Source organism: Mastomys coucha, unplaced genomic scaffold (genome assembly GCF_008632895.1).
Source record: "Mastomys coucha isolate ucsf_1 unplaced genomic scaffold, UCSF_Mcou_1 pScaffold1, whole genome shotgun sequence".
NCBI classification, from domain to species: Eukaryota; Metazoa; Chordata; class Mammalia; order Rodentia; family Muridae; genus Mastomys; species Mastomys coucha.
In genome coordinates this window covers 21910479-21924517 of record NW_022196891.1, presented here as the reverse complement: position 1 = coordinate 21924517, position 14039 = coordinate 21910479, and the positions used below count along the sequence as shown (strand labels likewise).

The following is a 14039-nucleotide window of genomic DNA, read 5'->3' as shown; positions in this document are numbered from 1 at the left end:
CCCACCCGGAACCGGAAGCGGGAGCGATCGCGGCCTGGGGCCTGGCCTGGCCGGGGCGTCGGCAGCGGCGGCCATCTTGGCTACCCGCGGAAAGGCAGTGTGAGGGGAAGAAGTTGTAGGGCGGGGGCGGGAGTGAGGAGGAGGAGGAGGAGAAGGAGGAGGAGGAGGGCCGAGAGCGGAGGGGTGGAGGAGGAGGCCGCGGCGGGGCAGGGCGGGGACAGCCAGCCTGCCGGCCGGCCAGCCTGCTGGGCTTGCGGAAGTACTAGCCTACTGCTCACTCGCTACTGCTCGGGCTTCCCACAGCTCCCTCCCTTCCTCCGTCAGGACCGAGGGCGGCCCAGGCCAGTGCATGGTCAGCTAGCTAGCTCACATCTCTATCCCCCGGCCTCTCAGCAGCACGGAACGGACGGCAGCGGCGGGCGAGGAGGAAGATGGCGGGACGGCTGCCGGCCTGTGTGGTGGACTGTGGCACGGGGTACGGCGGGTCTCCTGGGTGGGGGAAACTGAGCCTGGGGACGGGCGGTGGAGGGAGATGAATGGGGCGAGCCGGCCAGACGGTCGAGGGCTGGTTGCCGGGAGCCTCCCGGGACGGAGATCTTTTCAGGCCCTTCCTTTCTGAGAAGGCCGTCTGGCCCACCTGGCTTTCCTTTCCCTTCCCTCCCCTTCTTTTCCTGCCTGGGAACCAGGGGACTCCCAGGGGACCTCCAGACCTAGGAGCAAGGAATTAAAAAAAAAAAAAAAAAGAGAGAGAGAGAGAGAGAAGCGCTCCTTGCGGGTTTTGCAAGATCGCGGTGACAACCCTCAATCTCTAGGGCGTGTGGGTGGGGAGAGCGAAGAAGCAGGCTGTGAAAATGGGAAGCTAGCATAGGGGGCTTTTGCAGAGGGACCCACGCGCCGCCTCTTTTCCGCCCACACCCATCCTTAGCCATCTCCCACTACCCATTGAACCGAGTCAGTTCCAGCGGGGAAGGATCTCGTGGGGTTATTGCTCTCGCCTCAAAAAAAGTCCCTTAGTGAGCAAGCGCGCTGCAACTTCCTTAGTTTTGTCAAAGCCGCTTCCTGCTTTCCGTCTCTTATAGCCTTATAAGGTAGTTTTTCGTCTCGAACGTTCAACGCGTCTTATTAGAACTTTCAAAATTAAAGCAGGTTGCATAAAGAGTAGGTTGCGAGTGGTAGGTATCAGTATGTTTGAACCAAAAAAAAAAAAAAAAAGAAATGTTCTTGTGTCCCCGGAGGGAGATAGGGGGAAGAGAAGGGACGCACCCTGGAACCTAAACGTTCGCGTTCGTTTTGTGACTGTGTCTTGAAAGCTGAAAGGAGGTATAAAGGAATGTGTTTGATTTAAAGTAATGGTTTCTGATAGTAGTGTGGTTGGCCAAAATGACTTTAAAGTAGTGGGTGTTGTATTAGTGAACCTTGTCAAGAGTTACAACTTGCTCTGTGTAGTGAGCTAGAGAGAAGACTGTACATTTTTTATGTTCTACGTTGAAATACTTGGTGGAGGAAGAGGGCTGTCTGATCTCGAATCCTCCCAACACTTCAGTGGTTTTGAGGACAGTTGCCAACCTTTTTCCTCTTATTCATCCTACTACAGTTATTTAAACGATGCCTTTTCCACGACACTAGTTAGTCTGTGTAAATCCCTCCAATCTTAACTCTCCTGCCTTTATATCTAATTCTGTCAGGCAGCTGAAAACAACAGGAAGCTTATTTTTTTTTCTTGGAAAACATTAATTTAGTCTTGGAATTTCTATGTATTTTCTTAGTTGACATTAAAGTTAGGTTTTCTTTTAATCCAGTCTCACCTTCCTGAAGTGTTTGTGTGTAATTTAATTGATGAGTAGTTGGATGTTAGAGCCATTTTAAAAATTAGAATTGGCCAGAGTGAACAGGACTTCTCAAGTGTATTGTATTGAAGTAACACATAGTGCTATGTAGTACTTTCATGCTTTAGAAATCACTGTCAGTGAGCCACATAGTCATTGATCACTTTATAAATAATGCCATAGCAGCTTAAGTAGGATGTCTTTTTTTTCTTTTTATGTATCTATTTCCCTTTTTGAAGTGCAGTTTTGGTTATTTTTGAATGAGTAGTATTTGGTATCTCATTGAACTTAACTGTCCTTAGGTAACCTTTTTTTCTTAAAGGGCAACCATGAATTAAAAACACATTTGGAGTGACCAGGAGAAATGGTACAACTTATACCTAGGCTATTTCTGTCTTAATATCTCAATTACTAAATCATTACATTACTCTGTTGATGCCACCTTACAAAGAGAAGTCAGCTGGACATTCATTTATGATATGGATGAAAATGATTGAAGTCACTTTCTCTGTTCTGTGTTTTTACCTTTGCTCACAGTCTGAATTTCCAAATTTGGAGTTTTCTTTATTTTGCTTCTGAAGCGGGCGCGCGCGCGCGCGTGTGTGTGTGTGTGTGTGTGTGTGTGTGTGTGTGTGTGTGTGCGTGTCCAGTTGGCTATTCAAGATAGAAGTTTAGAAAGTCACACCTTGAGCTTTATTAGGAAAGTCTTCTCAGTGCCCAAGACAAATGGCACATCCAAGAATGACTAGCAGAAAGTCTTACATCTGAAATAACTGTTTCCCAAATGTAAAAGGTCCTCCTTTAGTTTGTGGGTCTCTCCCTGCCTCCCCTAGCCAATGCACTTAACCTCTTAGGTCTCTCTACAATTACTCATCTAGAGTAAGTGAACCACTTACGGGTTGTCCATCCCATTTCATTAAAGAATTTAGGCAAAAAGTGGTGTGTTAAGCTTGATGGTGGTCTTACAAGCTGTAAATGTTAGGACACATGAGATTTAATTCCAGAACTTTAAATTAAGAATCCTACAGCATAAATTCATCATCATGTCCTAGGTTTAGGTCGTGAAGTGTTTTTCAGATACCTAATGAATTAAGAAAGAAACACTCCCTTCATATCTGTGTCAGGTCAGCATACTTTTGGTCTGTATTGTCAGAGTATTGTAGAATAAAATTCGTGCTTAGAGAGCTGACTGCTTCAAAACAAAATGTAGGGCTTGGGAATGTAGCTAAGGGGAAAGTGACTCATTAGCATGTACAAGGCCCTGCTTCAGACCCCAGTCAAACAGGCTGAAGAGCAGCCATGAGAAAAGCAAGTTTTAAAGCTTTAAAAAGAATGTAAGCTTCTATAAGTAAAGTTATCCTAAGAGAGTTTCATTCTGCCTGTTTCGCTCATTTCTCTAACAGTGCACTATGGATTTTTCTTTTCTCTATTTATGTATGTCATTTTTCACTCAGAAACTGCTTTGGTGGCTTATTTCCACTGATTAAATAATAGTTTGCTATACAGTCTTATTTTACAAGTCTTGGATATATTTAAGTAAATTACAGAATTTCTTAGATCTAACTAATTTTTTTAAAAGCAGTCTTTCAACTGTAAAGCACAAATAATTTTGTTGGCTTTGGTGAAAGTAGATCTTTATAATTCATCCTGGGGCCAGGTCCTAGAAGTTAAAGACAAGGATGAGTTTGAGAGCAGTGTGAGCCATGGATGAATGATGGCATGCTTGGGAAGTTCATCTTGCTTGCTTGGATTCTCTTCATAATGTGCTACAAAGTCTAAAAGGCAGGAACATTCATACTATCTTGATAACAAAAATTCATTACAATTCTAATTATTGATAACGTGTGTGTGTGTATGTTTGGAGTGACAGACATTTACAAATCTAATTATTGATAACGTGTGTGTGTTTGGAGTGACAGACATGCTGTTGTTGAGAAGTCAGGTTCTTTCTTTCTTTTTTTTTTTTTTTTTTTTTTTTTTTTTTTTTTTTTTTTTTTTTTTTTTTTTTTTTTTTGTTTTTTTTTTTTGTTGTTGTTTTTTTGAGACAGGGTTTCTCTGGCTATCCTGGAACTCACTCTGTAGACCAGGCTGGCCACAAACTCAAGAAATCCACCTGCCTCTGCCTCCCAAGTGCTGGGATTAAAGGCATGCACCCAGGTAGAAGTCAGGTTCTTAAGACTCTCCTGCTAGTGCGTTTACTGCCTGCCAGGTTCAGGTTGAAATACTTTGGGATGCATTGTCAGGTTTATTGTTAAACACAGTTTAGAACTTTTATTTTCAAGATCTGAGGGGAAAGGCTGGCTACTGGTGAACCTGATGGCCAGGATTTTAACTTTTTCTATCTTATTTAACTTGTCACAGTTTTTTTTTTTTTTTTTTTTAATTAGTAGGTGGTGTAGGTGCTTGAATGAAGTTCTGTGTTTAGGCCTTTGGGGTCCCTTGAGCCCCCTTTCAGAGAACTGCGTACATTATATGTTAAAATTAGTCCAACTTAATTCTTGCTTATAGTTATATTGCAAAAATAATCCTAGCCTATGAACTTGATTCAATTAACTAGTGAAGTTTTTTTGTCTTTAAGTTTTTTTTTTCCTAAAGATTTGAATTTTTAGACTATTTCCTTGTTCCTTAAGAAAAAGCCTCAGGTTTTTCAAGAAGTAGCGTTTCATGAAAGCCCTGTGTAACCTGTGTGGTGACCTCCCCTCCACCTTGAACAGTGTTGTTGTGTTATGTAGACAAGAGACTAAGTTCCAGGTTAAACCACTTGCTGGGGTACAGCAACATGGAGCCTGGAGGACCAACCACTGAAGTTTTTGATAATTTCTGTATTTTGGGTTGGAGAGGGATTAATTTATTTGCTAGTTATTTGAGGATGGTCAAGGTTTACTTTATACTTCCCAGTAGGCCAGCCACTCTTGGAATTAGAGTAAAAACATCTAATACATTCTGCCATCATGAATTTTAACCCTAATTTTAAAAATTAAGGGTGTGAGTTTCATATCCTGCACCCCAGTCCCACTCATCTCTGGTCCCTTTGTATCTGTTCTCCACCCTTGTAGCCTTCCCTCAAAGAAAAAAAAACCACAAACAAAGTAAAAAAGCATAGAAAACATCTCGTAGTAAAAGCTCTAGTGTGTCACAGCGTGCCCCCCCTCTGTCCACACAACTTCGCTTGGCCGATGCTCATTGTAGTAATGAGTAGTGGAAATGACTGTGCAACTCAGGCGGGCCTTGAACTTACAGTGATTCTCCTCCTCCAGTTTCTTGAGTGCTGGGTTTACTGTTGTGAGCCACCACTAGCAGCTAACACTGGCAGTTAATCGAATGTTAAATGGCTGCTTTTCACATAGTAATAGCTGTTTTCCAGGTTTTAAGGTAAGCAGTGATTGTGGTCAGGAAGTCGAGCAAGCTGTAATGAATGTCAGATTTGAGCCTTCTTTTTAAGGAGCTGGGTGGCTGCAGGAGAGTATTTTACAGAAGAGGGAAGGAAAAGTGTTTGTGCATGTGCATAGTGCTGGTGGGAAGAGTGGCTGCTTGCCCCCTTTATGAGTTTTGGGCTGTTTGATAACAATGTGAGTTGATATTTTGCACTATGAACTAACGTTTATCCAATAACTACTATGTACCAGGTTTTATATTTCAGCAAAATTTTGGTTGCAAAAGATTTCTACTTTATAGGGAATATAGGGAATCCAAAGTCTGAATAATAATAATGCTAAAAGCACAGCTTTTAGATCATTTACTGAGTGGAATGCAGTGGGCCTGACTGCATCTAGGAGAGGTAGAGGAACAGGACTTGGTGTATAGGAGCAACTGCCTCTGATCTGTACTGAATATGCTTCTGTTCTTAACAGTGAATGAATGTAAACAGGAATTAGGAATTAGAAACGGGAATTAGTTTTGTTCTTTATTTTATTTTTTTTGGTACTGAGTTCCATGTAGCCCAAGGCAGCCTTGCACTTCTGTCTCCACCTCTTGAGCAAACACTATCTTGCTGGGCTTGCACTGCCACGCCCAGTTAGCATGGTTTTTTAAAACCGCATCAGAGTAGTTACTCTATACATAGTGTGGGGAGTCTTTAGGATTGGGACTACCACTATGTGTTCATTGGACTTTGTAGATGATCCTATTCTTGTTTTTTTTTTGTTTTGTTTTGTTTTTTCGAGACAGGGTTTCTCTGTGTAGCTCTGGCTGTCCTGGAACTCACTCTGTAGACCAGGCTGGCCTCGAACTCAGAAATCCACCTGCCTCTGCCTCCCAAGTGCCGGGATCAAAGGCGTGCGCCACCATCGCCCGGGCAAAGATTTATTTATTTATTATATGTAAGTACGCTGTTGCTATCTTCAGACACACCAGAAGAGGGCGTCAGATCTCATTACGGGTGGTTGTGAGCCACCATGTGGTTGCTGGGATCCGAACTCAGGACCTTCGGAAGAGCAGTCAGTGCTCTTACCCGAGGAGGCTCTTAAGCAGCCTCCTCAACATCAGCTTTGGATATTATAGTGTACACGTTTGCAGTTGGCTACTGGTGATAGGGATGGGGGAAGGAAGAAGTTTAAAAGACTGCTGCTGTCGTCTATACCTTCCTTCTCACAGTTGCGGGGTTTTCTTATTGGCTTGCAAGGACTCTGGTCAAGTGTTTTGAATTTAATTCAAGTTCTGCCATAAAATGACCTTTGACATAGAAGTGCTTTGGACACTTGAAGTCCAGGAGGTCTTATTTTTCTCACATGATTTAGCAATTGTAATTTCCTACCTTATTTACTCTTATCATGGTTTGTTGCAATTATAGCTCCTTCCCCTTTCCTCTCTCTCCCTCTCTCCCCCCCTTTCTCTCTGAATTAAAGAGTTTTAAAGAAAAAGAACATCATGTTTTGTGCTTATTTTCTTATCTCACACAGACCTTGGCCTGCCTGCTGTAGTTCTGGGTGGAGTCAGAGTGGTTTTTGCTTTAAGAGGATGGAAGGATGCAATGTAGGGTTTGGGATTAGGATTGTAGGTAGAAGAATGATGATTTTAAGATTGTGACCTTGAGTGATTAGGATAATATAGGAGTTAGGCTTTTGCTTGTTTGCTTTGTTTTTAACAAAACTAGATTTATTTTTGGGGGTGTGGGTGTAGAGATCAGAGGACAACTCTGAAGAGTTGGATTTTCTCCTGCTACCATGTGGACCCTAGGAAAGAAATACAGGTGACTAGGCTTGGTAGCAAGAGCCTCTTCCTACTGGACAATCTCTTTTGCCTAGGAATTAATTTTAAGAATCTTTAAATTTGGAGACAGACATGATTCTGTAGGCCTGACGACACACACCAAATAAATAAATGTTGAAAAAAAAACCCAGTAAAATTGGAGTAGTTGTATTTGTAATGCTATCTGTAGCTGGACATTTCTTTGAGGAATGAGAAATATAGGCATTTCTTTAAGTCAGAGAGACATTGAGAAGTTATGGTAGTAGTTTGTAGAATGAAGCTAATGAAATGAGAATTGAAAGAGAAAAGAACAGAGAGATTGGGTATCAGTGCTTTAATACACAGTGTGAAACAACTTCTGGAATGTCATGATGGGAGCGAGGGAGCCAGCACTTGTGGCTTGTGAGTCATCATTCTATTTAGTCCTACTTTCTAACAGGAAGGGAATATCTTTACAGTTGTGCTAAATCCCACTCCCCAATCAGTGGCAATGGTTAGAATGTTAGCCTGGAAGCAGAAGTGTGGAATGGCTAAAATATAGCTCCCAGCAACATTTCCTGCAACAGAATTCCTCTAGTTAATGAAAGCATACAATGTGTGTAATTCTATTGGAACTTGTTAGGGTTTTAATGACACTACCTGTCTATAATAGCCATATGCATAAAGAAGCAGGAACAAATAGTTAAACGCTAACAACACTACAAAATGCACTCTTACTCACCAGGCCTTTAAATATTCATGAGTTAGGCAGTGTAAGGTAGGTGATGTTACTGTTATAAATTTGGTTCTTTAGAAAAAAAGTGATGAATATACTTTGTATTTGGTTGTTTTGTAACTATATGGGCTTTTATATCCTAAGGCACAAAAAGACATTTCATAATAATCATTGGAGCTAAAAAGGCAGATGACATTCTTACGTTCTCAAGAGGCATTTTGTGAAATTTTAATGACTTTTTTTTGTTGTTTCAGAGTTTTCCTCCCAAATCATTCTCGATCCATTGTCTTAATTTGAGCTTATTAGCTTTTTCATAGGAGTTCCTTGAAACTAGTAAAGGAGTGGCAATGAGTTTGTGTTCTGTTTCTTCTTTTACCCAGGTACCCGAATATACAAAGATGTGCTGATGCAGAACATTCCTTCATTTTCTTCCTAAATGCTTTTGTTTTCTTTTAAAAAGATAATTTATTTCAGTTTCCACCTCCTAACAAACTACCACACTATGCATTGCCCCAGTGTTAAGTATGAACAAAGGGTCTTTAAGAGGAGGAATTTAGGATACAAAGATCTTATATTAGGCTTGATTTTAAACTGTGAAAATGTAAACTATGTTTTTAGTTATTATTCTAAACCAGAGAATAAATACTTGCTTGTTTAAAGTTTAGAAATTATTTTAAGTAAATATAACGTGTCTTGTAAGCATTTTTTTATTAGAATTTATTTACTTTGTGTTACTTTCATAAACTAAGTGAAATTGTGTACTGGATGGTTTTGTGTGTCAACTTGACACAAGCTGGAGTTTTCAGAGAGAAAGGAGCCTCCCTTGAGGAAATGCCTCCATGAGATCCAGTTGTAAGGCATTTTTCTCAATTAGTGATCAAGGGGGGAGGGACTAGCCCGTTGTGGATGATGCCATCCCTGGGTTGGTAGTCCTGGGTTCTATAAGAAAGCAAGCTGAGCAAGCAGAGGAAGCAAGCCAGTAAGCAGCACCCCTCCATGGCTCGTGATCAGCTCCTGCTTCCAAGTTCCTGCCCTGTGTGAGTTACTGTTCTGATTTCCTTTGGTGATGAACAGCATGAGAGTGTAAGCTGAATAACCCTTTCCTCTCCAACCTGTTACTTGGTCATTATATTTTGTGCAGGAATAGAAACCCTGACTAAGACAAACTGTAATGAATTTTTTTTAAAGATTTAAGTGAAGTACCTAATGATTCACATAGAATTAATTATGGAGCTGAGCACTGCATTGGAGAATGTGTAGTGGTGAGGGCAAGCATGCATTACCTGTGAGTGGGTGTGGTGAAACCTTAGAACTATCCTCAGTGATGCTCCTCCTCCATCAAGACCACACCTCCTGTTAGCTCTGTTTTCCTTCATTCAAGTAACTGCTGTTGGATGGGTTGTGGAAATCAGCCATTTCAAGGTCCTTTGTAGGTTTGTTTTTGAGATAGCTATTCTTTTTTCAGAAACCTTACAGAAATAGGTACATTTTGTGTATTTATATTTTAAAGGTAAGGACCCTGAGGTATTGAGTAGATCTAGAGCAGTGGTTCTCAACTTTCCTAATGCTGCCTCTCTTTAATACAGTTCCCTCATTGTGGTGGTGACCATAAAATTAGTTCATTGCTACTTCATGACTGTGTAATTTTACTACTGTTATGAATTGTAAATATCTGATATGCAAGATAGCTGCTGATATGTGACCACTGTGAAAAGGTCCTTTGGCCTCCAAAGGGGTCATGACCCATGTGTTGAGAACCACTGATCTAGAGTGTAAGCCCCAAGGTACAGTTCTTCCAGAAACTGTTCAGGAATATACTGTGGTTAATTTTTTTTTTTTATGTATATGAGTACACTGTAGCTGTACAAATAGTTGTGAGCCTTTATCTGGTCGTTGGGAATTGACTTTAGGACCTCTGCTCCCCACTCGCTCTGGTGGGCTCCACTCACTCCAGATGTCTGCTCTGGCCCAGAGATTTATTTATTATTATAAATAAGTACACTACAGCTGTCTTCAGACATATAAGAAGAAGGTGTCAGATCTCATTATGAGTGGTTGTGAGCCACCATGTGGTTGCTAGGATTTGAACTCATGACCTTCAGAAGAGCAGTCAGTGCTCTTACCTGCTGAGCCATCTCACCAGCCCTGTGGTTAATTTTTTAACCCAGTTTTAAAGAGAATTAGTCTTAAGCATCCATCCTTTAAAAAATAATTATCTTTAGAACTAATAATTTAGTATTGTAAAAGCATTTTAATGTTGATGATTTTTCTCTATCCCTGGCTAACTCAAATGAGTGAGACAAGCTATAAGATTTATTTAATCAAGCTTTATGGCAACTGGCATAACTGGGCAGCTAATAATCTACTCCTCTAAACTGCCTCCCTGCCAAAATCCCCAAGATACTTGCATTTTAGTATTGGTCTGGCTCTCCAGGCTTCAGGTGTTCAGGTCTTTTTTCGGGGATGTCTCTCCAGACCCCTTCTTCTTGGTGAATCCTCTCATCCTTCCCTTGTCTCTCTCCTGGCTGGCAGAAGTCCAGCCCCATTCTCTCTTCTGTCCAGCTATTGGCTGATAAACTTTTATTGACAAGTCAGAGAATAAGTGGGAAGCAGTGTTTATACAAACTTCAAAATAGCAGCTACTTAGAACAAGCATTACAATACCATGTCCAGATTGCAAGGAGATGTGGGGGCAGAGAAATAAGCATTTGAATAATGCAAGGATAATCTTTACACAGTGCACAGTAATGTTATGCCTACAAGTATAAACATAGAATGTGTAGAAAGGTTATAGTGACCGATTACAATGCAAGTTAAATGAGGAATTGTGTGTGGCTCACTTCAGTATTCTGAGAATAAATATTGTGTCTAATGGATATGTTGACAATTGCAGATTAATTTTAGATAATTCAGTTAGGAAAATAATTTCTATTAGCTAAATGTCAAAAGGAAAGCGACTGTGTTTTTACAGTTTGAGTTTGAAAGTGAGTATCTACTGTGCATTGAAAAGGAACTGAGTGTGAGGTTTGGGGGAGGCAGGAGGGTTAGCAGCAAGGTCATCCTTGGCTACACAGTGAGTTTAAAGCTAGCCTGGGACACCTGAGATCCTAGCAGTCCTTTATTGTCAGCAACCATATAACATATAGTGAGATAAATAATTGAATTTTGGAACATCAATATCCTTGAGTAAAGAAAAGTTAACTGGACTCTGAGGTCTTGTTCCGTGGCTCTGAAATAGTGATTGTGTAGTCGAAATGAAACTATTGAGTAGTAGGGTTAGATAGATGGCTATCTGGAGCACGTGACACATTCGGGGCCATTTTATCTAAAGCACATGGAGTTTTGATAAAGAATGTTTACTGGTCAAAAGTCTTCGCGGTTTTGCTTTATAATGAAAGGGTAATGGCAACAGCACATAATTAGTAATGTGGGAAACTTTTATTGTCTCTAGAACACCTTTAAAAGGCAATCTAATTGCTGTATAGATTTTAAAAAGTTGTCCTTTAAAGCTGAATTCTTTTATCCTGTGGCTGTCCTTGTCAGTATGTGTGAATGGCCCTGCTTGCCTTGTGCCAGGTTCATTTGCAATAGTGAAAGCCATTTGTAAAGCAAAAGAAGACTGAGCTTTCAAAAGGGGGAGATAAGTAGATAAGTTTTAAAATTGTTAGGAAGACTGAGAAGAATCGAAAGAAACATACCTGAGTTTTGCTGTAGACATTTTGGATATAGTAATATTAACAAAATTACTCCAGGGACTGTACAAAGAAAAGAAATTATTGAGTGCAGGAACTAAGGAGAGTCCAGACAAAGATGTGCTGCAAAACAGCATGAGTCCCAAACTGAGCCCTTGCTGCACTCAGGATTCTAAGTTCTGCTCTGACTAGCTGGAGTTAGTCATGTATTGGAGAGTTTGTACCTGCTGTGTGATAAGTTAGTGTCCCTTTCCTCTCATCCAAGACTGAGGTCTTACCTCCTACCAAGACTTAATTATCACAAGTGGTTCCTGTCAGTTGGGATTGGAAATTAGATTTTGTAAGAAAAAAAAAATTATAGCACTCCCTACAGTGGAAAACATAAGGAAATAAGAGTAAAGATACAGTGCACTCTGTATGCCAGGCACTGTTCTAGTTGTTTTTCATATGCCAACTCATCATATACCTAGGCTCTTCTACAGTGTAAACTTGTTGGCAGAGATCAGACATGTTAGGTGTGATGTGTAAAGGCTTACACTTGCGTGGCTTTAGCATGTTCACTAGGTAATGCAATCGTCAGTCAGTTGGGAACATTTTCCTCACTCTGGGCTTACTAGCAATTCATCCCTTCTGCCTTCAACACTTGGCATATTCTTTCTGATTAACTTTCTGTCAACTTTTGGGATTTCACAAAGAACAGAAGCATACAATTTGTGGCCTTTTGTGATTAGCTTTCATGGGGGAAGAATTATTTACTGCCGTGATCTGTTATGTTTTTGATGATGGACAAGTATTGCTTTATGGGTTGGGAATTGTGGAAGAGATTCTTCCAGGAATGAATAGAGGCATGTGAGTAAAATATTAAGGCCTACGTCCTAATAGCATGTAAGGAAGTCTACAGAAGACAAATCAATTGAGAAGGAAAGTTTACTGATTCTTAGAAAGTGAAGTGCTGTCTGTTGTTACTTTTAATTTTATGGGAGCCTTGTGAACTTAGATATTAAAGATTAGAAGTCTATTTCTGTGGTTTTATATAGTCTATCATTATGGATGTGTGTAGAATCAGGATCTAGACTTCAAATGGTAGAAGCATCTCTTATTTATTTAGTTAGTTATTTAGTTAGTTATTTAGTTATTTAGTTATTTAATCTATTTGGTGGTGGGTCCTTGCTAGGGTAATATAGGTTAGCTTGAGACTAGTTCTGATCATCAAGTTGGCCTCAAATTTAAGAACTTTCTGCTCTAGCCTCCCTATACTAAGCTTCCAGGAGTGGGCCATTGTTCCTGTTCCACCTGTGCCCTTTTGATCCTAAGTTCCTCCCAGATTCCAAGAATTGAACTTGAAGGGACTTGAATAGGATTGTCTCTGTTGACTGAGGGTTCAGATTTTCTCTCAATTGATATTCCTGGGAGAATATCAATGTTCTACCAGGCTTTTGTGTAAGGTTGAACATTTACCTGCAGGTAGAGAGAAAAAGCTTGGAGTTGTAGAATTAGAATAGCTTGCTAAGCAGTAATTTATTTTTCCAACTAATATTTGCTTCATGCTGTCCTGTGAATTAGCTATGGCATTCTTACTCTAAAGTTCTTAGTTAAGGATTCTACTTTTTGGTTACAGAATAAAGAGAAAGCAGTGGAAACTGAGCTTTTTAACAGGAGGGTATTGGGATTAATCTGTAGACATCTTTGACTTCCAGCTGGATTGTAAAATTGTATACAATATATCATGCTATGTAAGGATAGAAACAGGTTTTTCTTTTTCTTTTTTCTTTTTTTTTTTTTATTTTTCGAGACAGGGTTTCTCTGTGTAGCCCTGGCTGTCCTGGAACTCACTCTGTAGACCAGGCTGGCCTCGAACTCAGAAATCCGCCTGCCTCTGCCTCCCAAGCGCTGGGATTAAAGGCGTGCACCACCACCGCCCGCCTAGAAACAGATTTTTCATAGGCTTTCAGCTGCCAAGAAATTTTAGAAAATGGATATCACAGACTCAGTGGAGTGAATACATTCCGCTCTAAGGTGCTGTGACCTTGTGTTTGTTGTGTTGTGCTTTAAAGTTGGGAAATGCTGAATGAAAACTAGTGTCATCTTAGACTCCCTTCCTAACTCTCTCTGTAATTCTGGGGACTGAACCCAAGGCATGGTTCATATTGTGTAAAGCCACTACTACTGAGGTTCACTCTTAGCCTTCTCAAGTTTATTTGGGTACAGTGGAGCTGGGGTCACAGGCCCATACTACCACGTATGCTCTTTCTGAATCATCTGCTGTGTTCAGAGTATTAATATGTTTATTGTTCTTTGGCTTTAATCACAGCCCATTTTATCCAGTTTATTTTAAAGTGTGATCCATATTCCTTTAAGTGGTTTCATATGTATAATCTATTGGTATTTTCAAGTATGTTATTTGTTATGAGATGCTTTTGAAAGCAAAAAAGCACAAACTACTATATTAAGTAAAATTGCTAGTGAGCCCAGAGTGAGGAAAGTGCCCCCAACTGACTGGTGATTGTATTACCTAGTGCACATGCTAAAACTTGGTTAACTGGGCTCTAGTCTTTCTCTTTTCTTTATCCCTGCTTCCAGAGTACATTCAGGTTTCCTGGTTCTTTAGCACTGTCGTTG

General features: G+C 40.5%; 1 protein-coding gene across 2 annotated transcripts in view; it reads left to right on the top strand.

Moving 5' to 3' along the window:
- The window catches only part of Actr3 (actin related protein 3), a 44075-nt gene continuing 30036 nt past the window's right edge, over positions 1–14039 (top strand). The window contains exons 1-2 of one of the 2 annotated variants that reach the window (XM_031380865.1): positions 1–99; positions 304–475. In XM_031380865.1, coding sequence (XP_031236725.1) covers positions 432–475 — 44 coding nt within the window. In that variant the 5' untranslated portion in view covers positions 1–99; positions 304–431. The remainder of the gene's footprint in view (positions 100–303; positions 476–14039) is intronic. The other variant, XM_031380868.1, reaches the window with a different exon arrangement.